Below are 18,461 nucleotides of genomic sequence, written 5' to 3' on the forward strand. Positions count from 1 at the left end.
GATTTATGGACTTGGTGAAGTCTCTACCTTCTCTGTTTCCTCACCTGTAAATTGGGAATAATCTCTGCCTTGCTGGGTTATTATTATTAGGTTGTTATTGTTATATATATATACATGCTTCGCAGATGGAGTAAGCGGCATGGCAATCCAGTGTCAGTTATGGTATTTCTCTACTTCATTGTTATGAGTCCAAGTGCTTTAACTCCTTCTTGCTCATCTCGCTACCATTGTCTTTCTTTTCTCCAAAGTCCCAAGCACCTGCTTTGGTTACCTTAGCCTTTTTCTGCCTGCCACTTGTAGTGGGTTCCAATCTCTAGTTCCACGCGCTACAAATTTTCTTTCACACTCCTTTCTAAAAGCCTGGGTTTCCAAACTCGGGCTTCACGTTCGAATCCCTGGAAGTGGCCTTCACCGATTGCCCATGCCTGGCCCTTCCCCAGAGACTCAGAGGGCCTGGGGCCCAGGCTTTGGCAGATTTGAAAAGCTCCCCACATGCTGCCCAGTACAGGCGAGGTTGAGAACCACTGGCAAAGAACTTTCTAATCTTCAAGGCCCATCTGGTGATGGATTGTTTAGGGCCCTGTAACAGGATTCATGCAGGGGCATAAGTCTTGTATGGAGCCTGTGGTAGGCAGCCCGGGGTGGTTACACTTTGGCCAAGACATAAGGGCACTTGAGAGGAGCAGGTCTGAGGTTCGAGATGCTTGCCTCCTTTACAGACTTCCTGTGCTGACCTCCGAGGCCGCGGCCACCACATAGCTTGGAAGCACAGTGGGCATCTCTCTAAGAAGAGTAAGTAACACAAAATCAGGGCTATGGAGAGAAGAGTTTGGTATAAATACTTTATTAAAGAAATAGTGTTTTCTTGTTAAAAAATACTACATTAAAGAAGAGAGTTTTGGGTTATCAGAACTTCCTCACAGAATCACAGTGTAAGAGAGTCCTCTCTTGACCTCTCTAGGAACCAGCAGGCCATGGGTTAGCAGGACATCAGTATACACGAGGAAAGAACTCTTCAGTTTGCTGATGGCCCTTGCTTCTCAGGTGGTCTGAGAACATCTCTAAGGGAACAGTTTGCGTGCAATCCGACCTCTGCCTCTGCCTGTCTTTAAGATTAGGACCCTGCAAGCGAGGTGAGAGGCCGCCCGCTGTCCCCTCGGGGTGAGAGCAAAGACTCGGTTTACAGAGGCGCTGAAGTAGGGACAGTGAGAGCTGCATAAACAGGTAGAGTTTTTATTACTTGTAGTCAATGGTTGTGAAATGCCCTTCATTGGATACCATCAGATGAGGTAGGGAAGACATTCCAGTGGAAATTTGTTAATGGGGCAACATTTTTTATTTCTGTACATTTACATACAAATTTTCCCCAAAGGTACAACAGATGTGACATCATGCAGACGTTTAGCTTTGAACGACAGTTCAGAACTCAGTTTAGGCTTGTGCTATGAACGAGCACCTCCAGAGGAACCCCGGTCGACACGTACAGTAACACGGTTCTTACACAGAAACCTCAGATGTGGGGGTTGCCGAGAGGACAGAGGGAGGGAAGTATTCCCCACTACACGTAACACACTGTACTGCTTTTCCAAAACACACAATACATTGAAGTGAGGTGTTCTTTAAGAGTTGAAGTGTGGGCTCCCCCAGCACGTGCTGTGCACCCGCGCGCCACTTAGGGGCCGGGCGATGCGATGGTCACACAGGTCATTTAATGGCACTTCAGTCATTTCTTGTTTGGCTCTAGGAAGTGGTCATGTTTGAGTGCAGTTACTTCCTTTATGAGGTTTAGTTTTGCTCTCTTTCTCTTCTGTGGCCAAACAAACCTACCAGCCCCCTTCTCCTAGTCGCATGTGATTTTACTCTTTTAGAAAATAAAGCGCTTAAAACGGTTTCCTTATTTGTCTGGGGCGCTAACGTTTCGGGTATGTGGTGTTACTGCTGACTTCTGGAAGAGAACAAAATGAAGAAGTATCCAGCCCTGTCTCAGGTGTTCACATTTGTGCATAACTTTTATTGGAAGGGGATCACAGCTCCCTGCTAGGATAGCAGGGTGCAGGAGTGGGTGGCAGAGGAGGAAGCTGGAGCACGTACCTTGGGATGTCTCCCCGGGCAGCTGGTGGAGGGGTAGAGGTGGTGGGGAAAGCCGACTTGAAGTAGCAGGTGCCTGAGAAGTGTTTCCTCACTAAGCACGAAGGAAATAGGACTGAGGAGTCCATATGTTACTGACCAGCGCCAGGGTGCTGGTGGCTGCAGACCCCTCCCTTACCGAGCAGGGCAGGTGCAGACGGCTCAGACTCTGGGGGGCCCCTGCTGCCTCGCTCACTTGGTATGGGATCGCCCTGAGCTCAGCCCACATGGAACCTTTCCTGCCTTGTCTACATCTCATAAAGGTGTTTGTTCCTTAAGAGCTTCAGGTATCCCGAAGCCAGACCAGCAACAGAGCAGGAGCTCAGCCTAAGCCTGCGGAGAGGAGTTGTGGGACCTCTTTGTTGGTGAGTCAGCCATGTTCACATCTGCTAGACTTTGGTCCCAAGAGCCCAGCCCTCATAGCCAGCTTCTCTTCTAGTCCGGATCACTGAAGCGACAGTGTTGACGGCTGTCTCCTGTGGACTGGTCTTTACAGTTGTCCCATCACATGGAGATCAGAGACCGAGGAACAGGACTTTGTATGTGCCGTGCCTCGCCTCTGCCTTCCTGGCTAGATGACTGATGGCACTCGACAGCTTTGGGATGGTTCTCACAAAAGGTCCGTGCAGACGGCGAGCGAACATGCCCAAGTCCTGGAGGACAGCAAGTGGGCTGTCCTGGCCCTGGGGTGAGGGATGCAGACATATACCTGGCCAGGTGCGGCCCCGGGGGCCACGCAGGCTCCTTCCCACTTTCCCACCCGCCCAGTGGCCTGCGCTTACTGGGTCTTGCCACACGGTGGCTCTGTAGGAAGTACTCTGAAAAAGGCAAACGGTATTCCCACAAGTTTGGCACACGAAGGCTGCAGAGATGTAAAGATCTCAAATTAAGGTGAATGCAGACTAACATTGAAACATGGAATGGAAGTGACTTAAAAGAGATGAAGGGAGGTGCGGGTGAACTGGGCTTGGAGCAGCTGGAGCTGGGGAGAGACTGCCAGGAGGCCTTTGTTCCCAGGCACCAGTGATGAAACAAATAATGCAGTTTACTCCCTGGAATCGTGCATGCCTGCAAGTTTGCTCACCTCCTCACACTGTTTTCATTCCGTCAGCGGGCTCGTACTGGGGTCTAGCAGTTTTGGAGGAGGCTGGTGGGTGGACTGCGAACAGACCAGTTGGAAAGCTGGACGGGGAGAAAGGGAAGTTTCGTCAGCCTCTTTCCTGGCCCTTTTGAGTTCTAGCAGCTGTCCATTGGAAGTCACCTAACTGCTGCACAGACTCAAGACCACAATTTCCCAGGAAGAACACAGCTTACAGCAAAGACATGTGTCACAAAGTGCGGAGGTGGACAATTCTAGAAAGAAACCAGGCTGTCCAAAAAATCGGGTGCCTGTGTTGCTACAAGGCAGTGCCTGCCTGCACCAATGAAGCTTGTTTGTTCGTGGCCCCTGGATGTCCTTGAGGAGGCCCTCCATGTCTCCCATGATGCGCCCCTCAGATAGGCGCAGAAAGTCTGACCTGGAAAGGCAGGACGAAGCCTTCACTGTCTGGGACGCAATGAGGAACACAAAGAAAACCCTTGGCTGTTGGGGGCGGGGTGGGTGTTGAACTTTGGTGAGTTATTGCTTTCTCTCAACTGGTCTTGATGCTTGGAGAGGCCAGAGGTCGGGTGGACTCACCTGTGAGAGTCCTTGCCCTCCCCCCACTCCGTGCTGACAGAAGTGACAGGAAGCAGGAAGCAGGCAAAGGCAGGGCTGCGTGGGGAAGTGGCTCCCACAGGCTTTGCAGTCTGTCAGTGTGAAGTCAGTGAGAGCTGACAGTCATCCAGGCTGGTGATTTCCACGCGGCGTGTGCTCGAGATGTGGGTGACGGGCCGTGTCCTGGAGAGCACCCCTCGCTCCTGTGGGCTTGCCTCAGTGGTCTGTCAGTTTCCTATTGGTTTTCAGTTCAGAAAGTAGCCTCATGTTCAGGTTGTGCTGGCGAGGAAGCCGAGTGTGACAGAGGGGACTTTCCTGCTGGAGCTAAACCCGGGAAGGAGTATGACTGACGTTACCGCGCCTCACCTCTCCACACCTTTGCTTGTGGTGAGCTCGGCCAGGAGAACCTATGTTGACAAACCATGGCCTTAGTACCCCTCGTTACTTAGGATTTCTGGTGAAATGTTTACACTTTACCCCAAGGAGCTTCCAGCGTCAAGTACAAAAGGATGATCTCGAAGGAAAGACTAAGCTGGTTTTAATGATATTTGGGAGCTGCTTTTCCCCAGCACATGGAACAGAAGCTCTTACCTCATAAACACACACACAAAAAAACCCTTTAAAAACCATACACAGACTCTCTAGCAAAATCCTACTCATTTACATTTCACTCTGTCTACAATGCAGTCATGGAGCCACTCCATGACAGGTCAGTCTGTCCGCACACAGGCAGGCGGCCTCGTGGGGCGTGGGCCCAGAGTGAGTGACCCCTGGCTCCGCAGTGGGGTGCTGGGCGAGCATGGTGTGACCTCCAGGGCCGCTGTGCTGGCTACTTACAGCATCCTCCTTGGCAACCGTGTCCCTCTTCCGAAGGAGGTGGTTCTGTTTCGAGATCAGTTAGAGGAAAGGGAATAAAGTGCTTCTTGTAAAAATGACCAAAATAAATACAAACATTTCATGGCAGAAAAGAAAGTCTGAAGGGTTACTTTCAAAGAGTTTGCTTCCTCATACATGATCCTTAAAGTTCTGGAAAGACAGAATTTACCCACACCAGCTGACGGTCTTGGGATCCACGGCAGCAGCAGCAGAACCTGATTTTCCTGCCCCCCAGCCACGTGTTTGGTCCCCGGTCTGTAAACCTGTGCCCAAACAGCCCCCAAGTCCCCGGTGCCCACAGTGCCCCCTATAGGGAAGGCCGTGCCCAGAGCTACATGGACTTCATGCCATTGGCCGTGGCATTCTCAGGCAGCCCGTCCCCTGCAGTGGCCGCATCGTGGAGGCCGGAGTAGTCCTTGAGCTCGGCGTTGGTGAGCAGGAGGGGCTGCTCCCCCTTCTTGTGGGGCAGGAGCGGCTGCCGAGTGTAGTGCTCCCCATTGGAGATGTTCTCGGGCAGGTTCTGGTTCCTGCTCTCAGGCAGCAGGAGGATGCAGATGATGCAGATGAGCGTGCAGCAGGCAAAAATTATGTGGTGCAGGAAGTAGCCTTTCTGGTTGTGCAGGTCGATGATGGGCGCCGTTAGCATGCCGAAGCCCGCGCTGGCCAGCACCAGCCCCAGCCCGCCGCACCTGTGGGGAGAGCACAGGCACACATGGTTAACGGCCGTGGGGGGGCCTGGGCCCTCCCAGAGTGGGGCCACGTGAATGGGACCACGGGGCCAACTGGGGCCTGGCTCGCGCAGGACCCCTCCTCCCACCGCCCAAAACCCCGAGCGCATCCCACCTGTGGGATATCCCAGACCATTTTCGCCGTGGCTATCTTTGTACTGCTTCTAGTTAACATCGTCTCTCGCCAGCTCAACATTTACTTTATTTCGAAAGGCAGTGTTAAAATACTACTGTAAATGGGAAAGCACTCGCCATAAATAATATGCAATGACACAGTATTAGTAAACTGTACTATTTCCCAAAGTTTGCTCTTCATTTGAAACAGGTCAGTGGGCGGGTGGGAGGTGGATTAGCGGGTTAAAGAGGATGTGACAGACCTGCCAGCACTCACAGAGATCTTCTCCAGCCAGAACTAGAGAGACTGGAAGATACTTTAAAAGATGGTACTTTTTCTCACTGTGAGTTCCTATTCATTGTTGTGTCCCGTATATTTCCTGAAATCATTCTGCACACCACCAGTGGAAGCGGTCCCGTCTCTGAGCTGCAGTGCCAGAGGCCACGTGCTGTGACTGAGTGGGAGCCTAGAGCATGCGCCATTCATCTCCACTCCTCTGCTATTTGGGGGAACCTACCAGAGTCCCAGAGAGATTAGGAGATACACAACATTTAAAAAGTCCATCATTACTCGAACATCTCTCCTTTGACATAAAAGTGTATTTTGGGGGAGAAGGTGTCTGGTGGTCTCTGGGAAGCAGTGCAGTGCCGGACTGCGGAAAAGTGGACCGTGGTGTCCACATGACAGGAAGTCATGGCCCCACTGTGTCATGCAGTGCACAGGCCAGGGAGGGCTGGCTGGTCTTAAGGAAGGGGGAGTGGAGTTCTCTGCTTCCCATCGGAGTGCGGACACACACCAGTGGGCAGAGGGTGTGGGGTGTGGATCTTGGTCGGTTTAAAGAAGAGCTTCCACTGGAGTTGCTTAAGAGCTGTGCCCCCACCCTTTAGTGAGGAGACCTTTGTTCTTGGATGCCCCTAGGCAGAAGGCTCCTGCGGCAGGCTCTCGAGGAGCCTCTGGTTCTCTTGGTTGGCACTACAGGTGGCTCTGCCTCATCAAAAAACTGACCTACAAGGGCATGAGACACCAGATCAACAGACAAAGGTCAACTATATGTCTACACAGTGGCAACAAAGAAGGTAAAAATGAAATTAAGAAAATTCCATTCATCATAATATCAAAAGAACAAGAAGATACCTAGAAATAAGTAAAAAAAAAAAAGGCAAGACTTGGGGCACCTGAGTGGCTCAGTCAATTAAGCATCTCACTCTTGATTTTGGCTCAGATTGTGATGTCAGGGTCATGGGATTGAGCCCACATTGGGCTCGTGCTCCGCACAGAGTTTGCTTATCCCTCTCCCTCTGCTTCTCCCTGCACTCACACGTGCACATGCGCACTCGCTCTCTCTCAAAGAAAATCTCAAAAAAAAAAAAAAAATGCAGGACTTGCATACTAAAAACTATAAATCACTCTTGAAAGAGAAAATCCGATATATAAAATAAATGAAGAGTCAGTCCATGTTCATGGATTGGAAGACCCAGTACCGTTAAGATGGCAATTCTTCCATCTTAGGTGGAATGTAATAGGTTTTACACAATCCCTGTCAAATTTCCAGATGATATGTACCCCCCCACCACCAGAAATGATAATCTGATCCCAAGACTTAGATGGGAATGCAAAAGACCCAGAACAGCCAGAACAATTTTGAAACTTAGCGAAATTCAAGGACTTATTGTCTCAATTTCAGAACTTCATGTAAAGCTATATTAATAGTGTGGTCTTGGTGTATCGACAGATCAGTGGAACAACTGAGAGTTCAGAAGTGAACTCTCATATTCATGGTCATACTCATGGTCAAACTCATATTCATGGTCAGCTGACTTTTGACAGAGGCAAATTCAATAGGGAAAAGAGTCCTTCAACAAGTGGCTGGTTATCCAGGCGCAAGAGAAAGCAGCTGGGCCTTTATGTAACATGATACATGAACTCAGAATGGGTTACTGACATGAATGTAAGTGCTAAACCTGTAACACTTTTAAGAAGAAAATACAAAGGGAAATGGTGATCTTAGGTGAGACAGATTTCTTACATATGACACCAAAAGCAGGATCTAGAAGAGAAAATTATCAATAGGACTTCCTATTGTTTGTTTCCAAAACAAAACAAAACAAAAAACAACAACAAAAAAACCAACTTGTTCTCCTAAAGTGCAGAAGTTTTTTTTTTTTTTTTTTTTTTTTTAATTTTTGTTATTTATTTATTTATTTCTGAAGAAAATGGAAAGAGAAAAAACAGACTGGGAGAACATAGTTACTGAGGATGTCTGAAAAAGGATCTGTATCCAGAATATATAAAGAACTGTCAACCAATTTAAATAATGGGCCAGGGATTTGAATAGACACTTCTTCAAAGACACTATACAAAGTATAAAACATTCAAAGCACCCGAGCAGATGTACAATATCCCTGGCCATTAGATGCATACCCCAAGCACAATGAGATACCACCTCACACACACCAGGACAGCAATGATCAAAAACGCAGATAATGGGAGGCACCTGGGGGCCTCAGTTGGTGCAGCGTCTGCCTTCGGCGCAGGTCATGATCCCAGAGCCCTGGGATCCAGCCCCACATTGGGATCCCTGCTCATCAGGGAGTCTGCTTCTCCCTCTCCTGCTACTCTCCCTGCTTGTGTTCTCTTAAATAAAAAAATAAAATCTTAAACAAACCAAAGTGACAAGTGTTCGTGAGGCTGCACAGAGAATGAGACCCCCAACCACCACCTCTAGAAAGGGAAAGGGGGGCAGCGGCCGTGGAAGCACTTGTCAGTATCTGCAACAGTTAAATGAGAACTCCGCTCTCATGAGACCTAGGAAACCTAGAGCCCACAGAAACTCAGAATTGAATATTTGCTGCAGCATTATTTATAATAGCCCCAAATCCAAAAGAATCCTGGCGTCTACCACCTGGTGAGATAAACTGTGGCACATCCGGGACAATGGAACAGTACCCTACAGTAAGGATTGTAGCACTGACACCTGCCACAGCGGGGGAGGAATTTCAGAAATGTTATACTACATGTTACAAAAATGTTATATTAATGTTATACAAAATTTCGAAAAAGTGGGGGGGGCTGTTGGGGGGGAGGGGGACAGATCTACAGAGACCAAAAGCAGATTACTGATTGCCTGGGGCTGTGAGTGGGGACAGGGAGGACTGCAAAGGGCCAGGAGGGAACTCTCTGAGGTGATGGAAATGTCTGATATCTGGATTTATGGGGATGATGGCACCAAAGATTATTGACTTGTATGTTTAAAATGCATGCATTATATAGTATGTGAATTATACTGCAGTAAATCTTAAAAAAACAAAAACAAAAAACAACCAAACCCAACACTGTTCTATCTGTGGGGTCTGGGGTGTCCTAACACAAACCCCCAAAGCTTCCAGTGTGGGGCAGCCACCCAGGCCTCCCCTCTGTGCCCCCTGCTGCTCAGGCTGGGGCGGGGGTTCTGCTCTGCTTGGCTCAGCAGTGGGCTCCCTCTTCCTGGGGCCTTCCCAGGGCCTTGCTGTCAACAGTGAACCGACAGTCCCTGCTGTCTACAGCAGGCCCTCTGGCTGGCCAGTCCTAGATCCACATGAGTGACAGAAACGAGGGGGGACTCAGTGTCTGGGGCTCCCCAGGTCGACAGCTGTCCCTAAGGGCCACCGTAAAGCGGATGAATCCGTTTGATGGTCAAGACATGAAGGAGCACAGAAAAGAAACTTTTTCTCAAAGAGTGGAACAGAAGACTGACAGTCATGTGTGCATGCTTGGGACAATGTTGTGGGGGCGATTCTCCCTTCCTCATTTGTCACGTTTCGTAGCAACAATGAAAGGCACTGCTCTCTTTCCCTTCTCTCAGCCCCAAATAAGAAAAGGCCTTGTACCTCTGCTCACGGGAGGGGGTTCCTCACAGCCCTCGTGCTGGGTGGGGAGAGGTGGGACACACTGACCTCAGGGCAAAGCCAGAGCCTGGGAGTAGCCAGACTCTTCCCTGTCTCTGGCCGCCTCTGTCCAGCTGCACCCAAGCCTCATGGCTTCCAGTTCGGCCAGTCTGGGTCACACTCCCTTAACCGGCATGTCTTGCTTTCTCCTACTCCCTGGGGCTCTTTCCTCACTGGTGACACAGTGACTCTTCTAGAATGTGGAGTGAATCATGCCGCTCCCTTTCTCAGAGTCCTTCGAGGGCTCCCTCCCGCCTCTAGCTGAGCCCTGGCCCCTGCACCTGCCTGACCTGCACCCCTAGTCCCCGAGCTCCTTGGCTCTCTCCCTCACTTTCTCTGTGAGGAGGCTGTGGCCTCTCTGCTCAGCTCAGGTCAGCCAGGTTCCCGAGGGGCAATAGTTTCCTCACGTGCTGCCAAAGAGGGAGCGGAAGCCCTTCCTGGCGGTCCCCAGGCCTGGCACTCTTCCTGGCCCAGAGGCTCAGTGGGGTCAAGCCGGGCAGCAACTGCCGCCTAGTGCAGCAGGCCCACGTGCACAGGCCAGAGCAGCTACCAGACGCTCTCTGCTCCTTGGGCCAGAGTGCGCTGGTTAAGAGCACAGGCCAGGAACCTGTGGGCCTGGGTTCGAATCCTGACTCCACCACCAAGCAGGCTCCCCTACATGAGCCTCAGGGAGGATATGACACGGGGATAGGAAGGGCACATCAACAGAGATGGGGTGCTGGTGTCCCTGAGGCTGGACCAGGCATTCCCAAGTACATGCCGGCTGTTGTCATTCCCAGTTGTCTAAGCTCCTTCTCCCTTCTCTGTTGGCCTCCCAAGGCAGAAATCTCGCTGTATTTTTAACGTCTTTTTTGCGGCATTAATACTGAACAAGCGACCAAGTGCAGGAGGTGAAGGGAGGGCAGGGAGATGAGTGCGTTGGCTGGGGTGTTGCTGCTTCCTCCGGGGAGCACCAGGCAGTGACGGCGGGCCCGGGCCGAGCAAGGTCAAGCGCTGGGAGGATGACGAGAAGGTGGTCCAGAGCCTCCAGGGATGACGGAGACCTAAAGGTGGGCGGAGCCTGTGGTGCCGCTCTGGTCCTTCCTCTTCCTCCTTGCCCGGGCCTCCCCATCCACACCCTGCACCTGGGCCTCCTGAAGCTGCCTCTCAGCACCACCACCCCCTTCTCCTTCCAGGGGCCCCTGCTCCTGCTCACTGTCCCTTCAGAACGAAGCCTCGCTCCCTCCCGTGGCTTGCTCGCACGTACACATCCTTCCTGGGGGCTCCGTCCCTCCGGTGTGCTCCCTGCAGCCCCCAGCCCCTGCCTGCTTCTTGTGCTCGTGTCTGTGGGTCCCTCACAGACTGAAGAGACTTTCGGGGGTAGGGACCAGCTGATTGCTAAAACGGCCCCAACGAGTCACGCCTCCAAGCGTTCATACTTTTGTATCTTGAATGTGAGCTGGATGTAGCAATTTGCTTTTCACCAACAAAATATGGCAAAGGTAATGAGATGTCCCTTCCATGATTAGGTTACGAAAAGACTGACTTCTAGCAGATTCTCATGCTGGCTCTAATGAAGCAAGCTGTGATGTTGTTATACTCCAGGTGGCAGGGATCTAGGGTGACCTCCAGCCAGCAGGAAACTGATGATCTCAGTCCAATAGTGAGGAACTGAACCCTGCGTTCTGGTGAGAATGTCTGTCCCCCCCATCCACCCCAATTCCTATGTTGAGCTCCTAATCTTCAGTGTGATTGTGTCAGGAGGCCGGGAACTGCGGGAGGTGATTAGATCTGGTTTGGGAGGTGATAAGGTGCCTTAGAAAAGGCACCCCAGAGAGCTCCCTCACCCCTCCACCACGTGAGGACATGGAATCCCAAAGGGATAGAGGAAGGATGGCCACTGATAAACCAGGAAGCAGGCCAACCAAACACCAAATCTGTGGACGCCTTGATCTTGGACTTGCAGCCCCCAGGAATAAATTACTGTTGTTTATAAGCCACCCAGTCTGTGGTATTCTGGTTTAGCAGCACGAACACACGAAGACCAAGTCCTGAATGAGCTTGAAGTCCGATGCTACCCTGGCTGACTGAAGCCCATGGGAAATCCTGAAGCAGAAGGCCCAGCTAGGCCTTGCCAATTCCTGCTCACAGACACTGTGAGACAACAAGCTGGTGTTCTTTTAAGCCACTAAGTTTTGGGATAATTGTTACACAGCAATAGATAACTAGTACACACAGTGAGTGATGGAATTTCCTAGCCTTAGGTATGGAAGAAGACAGCCACCTCTCACCCAGACTGGGACGTGTCACTGGTCCCATGTGTTAGAAAGCCTTTCGCCAAGGGAGAGACAGGAAGGACTGTAGAGTAGCCACACCGTTGTGCTACTGGGCCATCAAGGGAACACAAGTAAGGAATAGCAATATTTTTTTTGGTGGGGGGGAGGCATCCCCCAGATACAGGCAGACAGTCCCAGACCACCTTCTGAAGACACTGCACCTTTCTGTTAGTATTTCTTCATATGCCTACCGTCCTTATTTAGTCTATGAGCTTGTCAAGGGCAAGGATTATTTTCTGGAATATCAACCAACACGTATTTATGCTTAATAAATATTGGATGCTTATGGATTATGCTGGCTTCCTAGGTAGGAAGGTCAGCTCACCCGAATGAATGGGGCGGGTTAAAAATAGATGACCATCAGGAAGAGTGATGGGATGGGAACCAAGAACACGGACACCTAAAATAGCCCCTTTGTCTTTTCGGTCATTCTGGCCACTTGAGAAGCCGCAAGATGTAGCGAGAGACAGACGGATGCCAGGGTTAATGGATGTGTTTCCTTGGGGCCCTGACTACCAGTAAGACATCCTTTTCTCTGCAGTCTTCTGGATTTCCATGGGACCTTCCTGTCACTACATGTGGACGGCACTGACAAGCAGAGGGAGACTTAGTGCATACGAAGTCCACACATGAGTTAACTTACAGGATGGGCGGTTCCACGGACCCATGGGGAAGGGTGCAAACAGTCACGGTCAAGGCGGCGGAAGTCAGCATGGGACAGTCTCGCGTCATAACGCCAAAATAAGACATTAATAATTCATGTCAAATATATTTATGGTAGGATTAGACAGCTCACGGAAGTACCTGTGCACGTGTGTGTGTATAAATAAAATGCAGTCTACGTACATGTGCATATATAATATGCAATATTTCTTTATGTGTTTTTTTACAAAAGCAATTTTGTTTGCTTTTCTGTCAAGAATGCCTTGAAATTATTCAGTAAGGTTAGGAACCTTTAAAAGAATTTGGTATACCATTCTTGGCTTTGTGTTGTCTTTTTGAAATCTCTGTTTGGAGAATGGAGTCCTTATTTTGTGTTTGGCTCTCAAGTGCTTACCTTTCTTTCCTCCCCTAAAATGCACTCTGTGCATGTCCTGCTTTTCTTTAAACTGTCACTAGAGGGCAGCATGTACCCACATGTAAATATCAGAGCAGGCAGTGGGCTCAATTTACAGATTAAAAAATGTACAGGCAAATTTTGCCTCCCTGTGCATGAGGAGCACAGAAAATTTTAATATCCACCGGATATCTTTATTTCACTAGTAATAATATCTAAATTAAGGATACAAAAGCCGATACACAGGCAGACTTACTATTAGAAGTAGTAAGCTTAAATTAAGAATTCCAGGGGCGCCTGGGTGGCTCAGTGGGTTAAAGCCTCTGCCTTCGGCTTGGGTCATGATCCCAGGGTCCTGGGATCGAGCCCCGCATCGGGCTCTCTGCTCCGCGGGGAGCCTGCTTCCCTCTCTCTCTCTGCCTGCTTCTCTGCCTACTTGTGATCTCTGTCTGTCAAATAAATAAAATCTTTAAAAAAAAAAAAAAGAATTCCACAATCTTCAAATCATTCCTTTAAACATGGGAATACCGAGCATCTTGTGTTTAAACAGAACAAACCTCCCATTTCTCACTTCCTCTTCCGTTTTACTTAATTTGTCTTGACTCCACTTCTGTGAAGTCAAGGATTAACAAATATTTGTGCCAGTTTTGCAGAAATAATATAACTGCCAGCAGTACTCGGGTAGGAATAGTTAATAATATCCATTGTCATCATTGAGGCTGGATCCTCTGGACAGACTCCTTCTCCCCCCAGCATCACTACCCTGTATGTGACAAGGCTGTCAGTTATAACTTGTCTCATGTTAGGGCAAAGAGATGAAGTCTGGCTGAAGGACTTGCCTAAGGCCACACGGAGAAAAGTGACCTCTGCGGTCACACACACAGCCACCTGCTCTCACGTCCAGATCCAAATCTGAGGCTCGAGGCCACATTCTCTATGCTTTGCTTTTTGTCCTGCTGTGGAACGCCAAGCCTGCGTGCTGTGTCTCCTTGACCTTAGCATTTGTTGTTGTTGTTGGGGTGTGTGTGTGTGTGTGTGTGTCTGTTATGTATATAATATATATATTTAAGACACAAATCTTTAAAAAGTTAAATAGACTCCACATGTCCCATCACACAGGCCATCTTTGTCCTTGGTGCCTGTTCCTGAGGCACCTTTAGAAGGGAGGACAGCAGGGCCCAGGTTCTTAGTCCTGAGGCATGAATAGGGAGGAATCACTCAGAAGGAAGTTCTCAGAGAAGGCAAATTCCAAGAAAGAAGTTTCTCGAGAAAGGAGTAGGACAGCGCAAAGGAGAGGAAGTAGGAGATATCAGGAAGGAGCAGCTGAGCTCAGACAGACCAGAGCATTAACAGCCAAGGCCTAGGGGCTTGGAGGAGCCTGTGTGGAGCTGCCGAACAATGAAACGGGCTTGTGATCACCGGCATCTGTCTCATCTCGGAACTCTGCTGAAGGGTGAGGAGGTAGGTGATGTCCTCACAGGCTCCAGAGGGACACTGCAGAGAAAAGATGGTCCTGCACCAAAAAAACACCCCCTGCTTCTAGAGGAACCGGGTCCCGGGGGCACTTCTAACTAAGCCCAAGGGCAGAGCTGCTGCAGACACAGGGTCCTCCCCGTCAGCCTGCAGAGACACCCAAGTCCCGAAGCCTCAGGAAGCGAACGGACAGAGGGCGTGTTGCCAGTGACGCCATCCAGACCAGGCCTGGGTGGGAGGGAAGCACTTCTCTGCAACAGAGAGTCTGGATGGGATCTCGCGACACCATGAACACATTCGTCAGACCCTAGTGAGTGTGTCATTCCAGGACACCGGATTTCCACGAGCCTCTGTACAAAAAAGTTCTCATCCTCCTATTTGCTCCTCCTCAGTGAATCCAGGCATCTTCCCCTGGGCTACTGGTTCTGGGTCAGGAGGGATGTTTTTAATAAAGCCTTGTAGAAAAAGGTTCATTTCGTATTAAGAAAAATGAAGCTCATGGAATATTGTATTGTCAGTTACACTTCAGTGAGTAAAAGGGAAAGCTCGCACACCCCAAGCCGCTCACCCTCGTTTATCTGGGATTCAGCTGTGTGAAGGAGGGGGAGGGGACTCTGCAGGAACTGTCCCAGAGTGTGTCTGCAAGAAAGAGCCGGGCCGCTGAAGGGGCGGGGTGCAGGGGTGACTCGAGGACCCCTTCCCTCCTGGCCGGAGACCCCCGTTGGCCTCGGTTTCCTTTCATCCCTCTCCGAGTACAAGAACAGCACCAAAGGTCAGATATTTTTTCTAGTGTGTCATCTTGGCAAGCCAAATCGCAGAATGTATTTGTTGAATTTCTATCCCCAAATGATCTTGGCAGGTCTGCATCAAAGAGGAAGAGGATAGTGTATTTCCTTCCGTTTAGCTTGTTAAGCAAAATCTAACAATGACTAATGAGGTCCACCACCAGCACAGTTAAGGGGTGGCGGCCCCTAGAGAAAGGTCCACAATAATGCCAATCTATGGGGAGACCAGCGGGAAAGCCAGAGATCCGATCTTGACTTCTGCTTTAATGAAAGAACCCTCCTTGCTGGATTCTTTGGTCAAGGAAGGAAATTTTAACTAGGTAAAGAAAAGACACGGAGGGAGATGCTGTCTGCTTGAGACATTTTGCAGCCTCGAGCATGAAATAAGGTTCAGGCTTTTTTCTTCCCTTCGGTTTAGGAGAGGGTCGGTATAGGGTGAATTACTTGGCATTTAATTGCTTTTTTTCTTATATATACCATCCCTTGGCATCTTATTCCACAGGCACTGAGTAGCCTTCAGACTTGGCGCGCATTGTAAAAATCTGGGAGAATGAAGCAAAATGAGGTCATGTGAAATTTCTCTTGTCAGCATGACTCCTGGAAATGTGGGAACAAAGTCCATGAACCTACCTGCCTTTGCCCAAAGCCCTACCCAGCACCTGAGGGTCTAAAATAATTAGTCTGCACGAGTCCCGCCTTGACCTGTACTGGGCTCTCTTGTCTGCCCGCGTGGGAAAGTCAGGGTGGACGGGTGTTGTCATGCTGACTTCTGGGTTTTCTTTCACAGCTGAATAACTGCCTAATTTATTCACAGTTTATATGTTCGAAAAGCATGTGTGTTAGCAATGCTAATGATATTCCCATGCCAAGTTCAGTGTGATGTCAATCACAGTGAGCCCTTCTGTAAGTCACAAACAGTAATTACCAGGAAAATGACATGATTCCATAGTTAAGTGATGCCCTTTTAACTGAAGGCAAACCCTTTTATTATGCTGTAATCTTAATAAAATCAAAGGGTAGGTACCAGCCAGGTACCACTATCTGGGATTAGCACCAAGAAAGGATCAGACCTTACTCCGTGAGCTAAGACAAGAGTAGTTAAGCCCCAGGTAACACCCCCTTTCACATGGAAACGTACAGGGCTTTCTGCACCCTGAAAAGCTCCCTGCTCCCTGCTCCTCTGGCTCCTTGCCTGGGCGGAGCCCGGGGTCAAGCTCTCAGCTGACTCTCGGTTGCCTCAGAGTCAAGGCAAAGCTCTCCCGCTGAAGGCCGGACATGCCCGGCACGAATGCTGCACCCTGGTCCGGAGGCCAGGGCAGGACACAACTGATGCTGGTTCATTCCACAGGAGCCTCGCTCCACACCCAGCCCTCTCCTGAGTCCTAGGGAGAAGGTGCAGGCGGGGCCCCTCCCGTGACCTACCTGATGACCGTGGGGGTGATCTCGGCACAGAAGAATACACTGAGGCTTCCCACCGCGTGGGAGGCGAACATGCCCACGATGGAAAACGTGATGGAGAACTTGTCCTTGACGCTGTCACTCATACCTGAAGGGGAATCGGAGGGAGACAGTGAGGGGGGCGGGCAGAAGGGAGGGAAAGGAGGCTGGCAAGGCAGGTGATGGGAGGGGTGCAGAGACAGCAGCGGGCCCAGGGATGGGGGAGGGACTAGGCCCACACAAGGGGTCTTCCCCTTCCCCCTTCCCAGTTCGGGGTGCAGCGTGGGGCACTCAGTTCCCTCTGGAGACCGAGGAGCACTTCTAGGTGTAACGGGTCAGACCCTCTTGGTAGAAGACGTTGTTGGGGGTTCCCGTGATTGCCTGTGGGCCGGGAATGCTGGAGCTCACGCGGATTCCAGATTCCAGAGGCCCCAAGCCGTGCCTGGCTGAGGGGAGGCTGGCGGTCTCCCCTGGGATTCTAGCAATGTCCCTTCTATCCCAGCCTCTGGAGGAAAAAGGCCTCCGCCTCCAGAGAGCTCTGGCTACCCTGGCCTTAGGTTTGACCCATCCAAAGCACAGGACAGGGTATGCCAGGTTGGACTAAAGGGAACAAAAACTCCAATAACTCAACAGAAGAATTTATGGCCTGGAGGGACAGTGCTCAACCCATCTGAGCACCCTGCCAAAGGCACCAGAGTCTGACCGCACAGCCAGGCAGCGTCTAGCACAGAGCACGGGCATGCGGTTGGGGTTGTACATTTGGGGCACAGCCCAGTTCCCTGCAAAGCATATCCTGAATGCAGGGGACCTCAGAGCAGACAGTCCCGGCAGCACGGGCTCGGGAGCAGGCCAGGCACGTGCGACCAGCAGCAAAGCCATCCCGGTGGCCAAGAGCAGCCAGCTGCTGTGATGGACAAAGGGGGACAGCAACTTCCCCTGGGGGCACAGTCAGCAGGGTGTCCGGCACTCCCTGGGGGTTTCTCATGTCACCCAGGCACCATCCCTAAGACTGGCTGCAGCAGGGCTCCAGACTGACTGCCGAGGCCAGAGCGGGGGTTGGGTGGGGTTGGGGGAGGCCATGCGTGCAAGCCAGGCACAGACTGAGAAACGAGGTGCTCTTTCTAGAGGCAAGAGGGAATAGAGAATACAAATGTATGCTTATAGTGTCCAACCTACGGCCAACTTCAGCTGCAACTCTTGAAGGATAAGCAGAGAGGGGTAGAGAGAGGGAAGGAAACCACAGTCTGTGAGTCTTGACGAAAAGGCCCGCTTGGGTGCAATAAAAAGCGATCAAGTGCACGGCGCAGGCCTCCGGACTCACCTGAGTCTGGATGCTGGCTGTACTTCCCAATCACTGCGGCCCCGGAAGTGACGGCCCCCAGGCGGATGCGGGTGAAGACAGTGCGTAGAGAGGGGGGAAAGAAAGCCTGTTAGGTATGAAGCCGCTACCCTGCTTTTCCATGACTGGCTTCTCCGTGACCTCCCTTCCAGCCTGGATTGGCCCCCTGCCCCCTGCCAGGCCCGTGGGGAGCAGGGCCAACACCTGCTGCGGGCCAGTTGTTAGAAGGATACAGAGACCTGTGGGCGACAGAGCCCCTGGACACGGCCTGGCTTCCAGATGTGGGGGGAAATGGAACTCTTCAGGACAGAGACCCCAGCGCTCCTCTAGACCTCTAGCTGAAGGATTAATTTCTTGTGAACAATTCTCCCCGAGTCACTGCTGGTCTGTGCTGCAGGGAGCAGCAAGGACCACAGGGACAGACCCGTCAGGCAGCATTTCCGCGTGCTCTGAGCCCTGAGGCTCACGGCTTCTTGTGTGCATCTAGTTCCTGGAGCTTTCCTGTTCAGGGACAAGGAGGGCACCTGTGACACCCCCAAGGGGCTGCCCCTCCCTGCACCCAAGGTTCAGGAGCTTGCACAGGGCTCCCT

The 18,461-nt window shown here is 50.9% G+C and overlaps 2 protein-coding genes across 2 annotated transcripts in view; one reads left to right on the forward strand and one right to left on the reverse strand.

The window, feature by feature from the left end:
- Positions 1 to 18,461, forward strand: part of PSMG4 (proteasome assembly chaperone 4) — a 36,445-nt gene that overhangs the window by 15,448 nt on the left and 2,536 nt on the right. The gene's annotated exons all lie outside the window — the stretch shown is intronic.
- The window catches only part of SLC22A23 (solute carrier family 22 member 23), a 171,517-nt gene continuing 154,275 nt past the window's right edge, over positions 1,220 to 18,461 (reverse strand). Inside the window, exons 8-10 of the mRNA XM_032340984.1 lie at positions 17,854 to 17,886; positions 16,518 to 16,641; positions 1,220 to 5,388 (exon numbers count right to left, since the gene is read on the reverse strand). Coding sequence (XP_032196875.1) covers positions 5,031 to 5,388; positions 16,518 to 16,641; positions 17,854 to 17,886 — 515 coding nt within the window. The 3' untranslated portion in view covers positions 1,220 to 5,030. The remainder of the gene's footprint in view (positions 5,389 to 16,517; positions 16,642 to 17,853; positions 17,887 to 18,461) is intronic.

Source organism: Mustela erminea, chromosome 4, assembly GCF_009829155.1.
Source record: "Mustela erminea isolate mMusErm1 chromosome 4, mMusErm1.Pri, whole genome shotgun sequence".
NCBI classification, from domain to species: domain Eukaryota; kingdom Metazoa; phylum Chordata; class Mammalia; order Carnivora; family Mustelidae; genus Mustela; species Mustela erminea.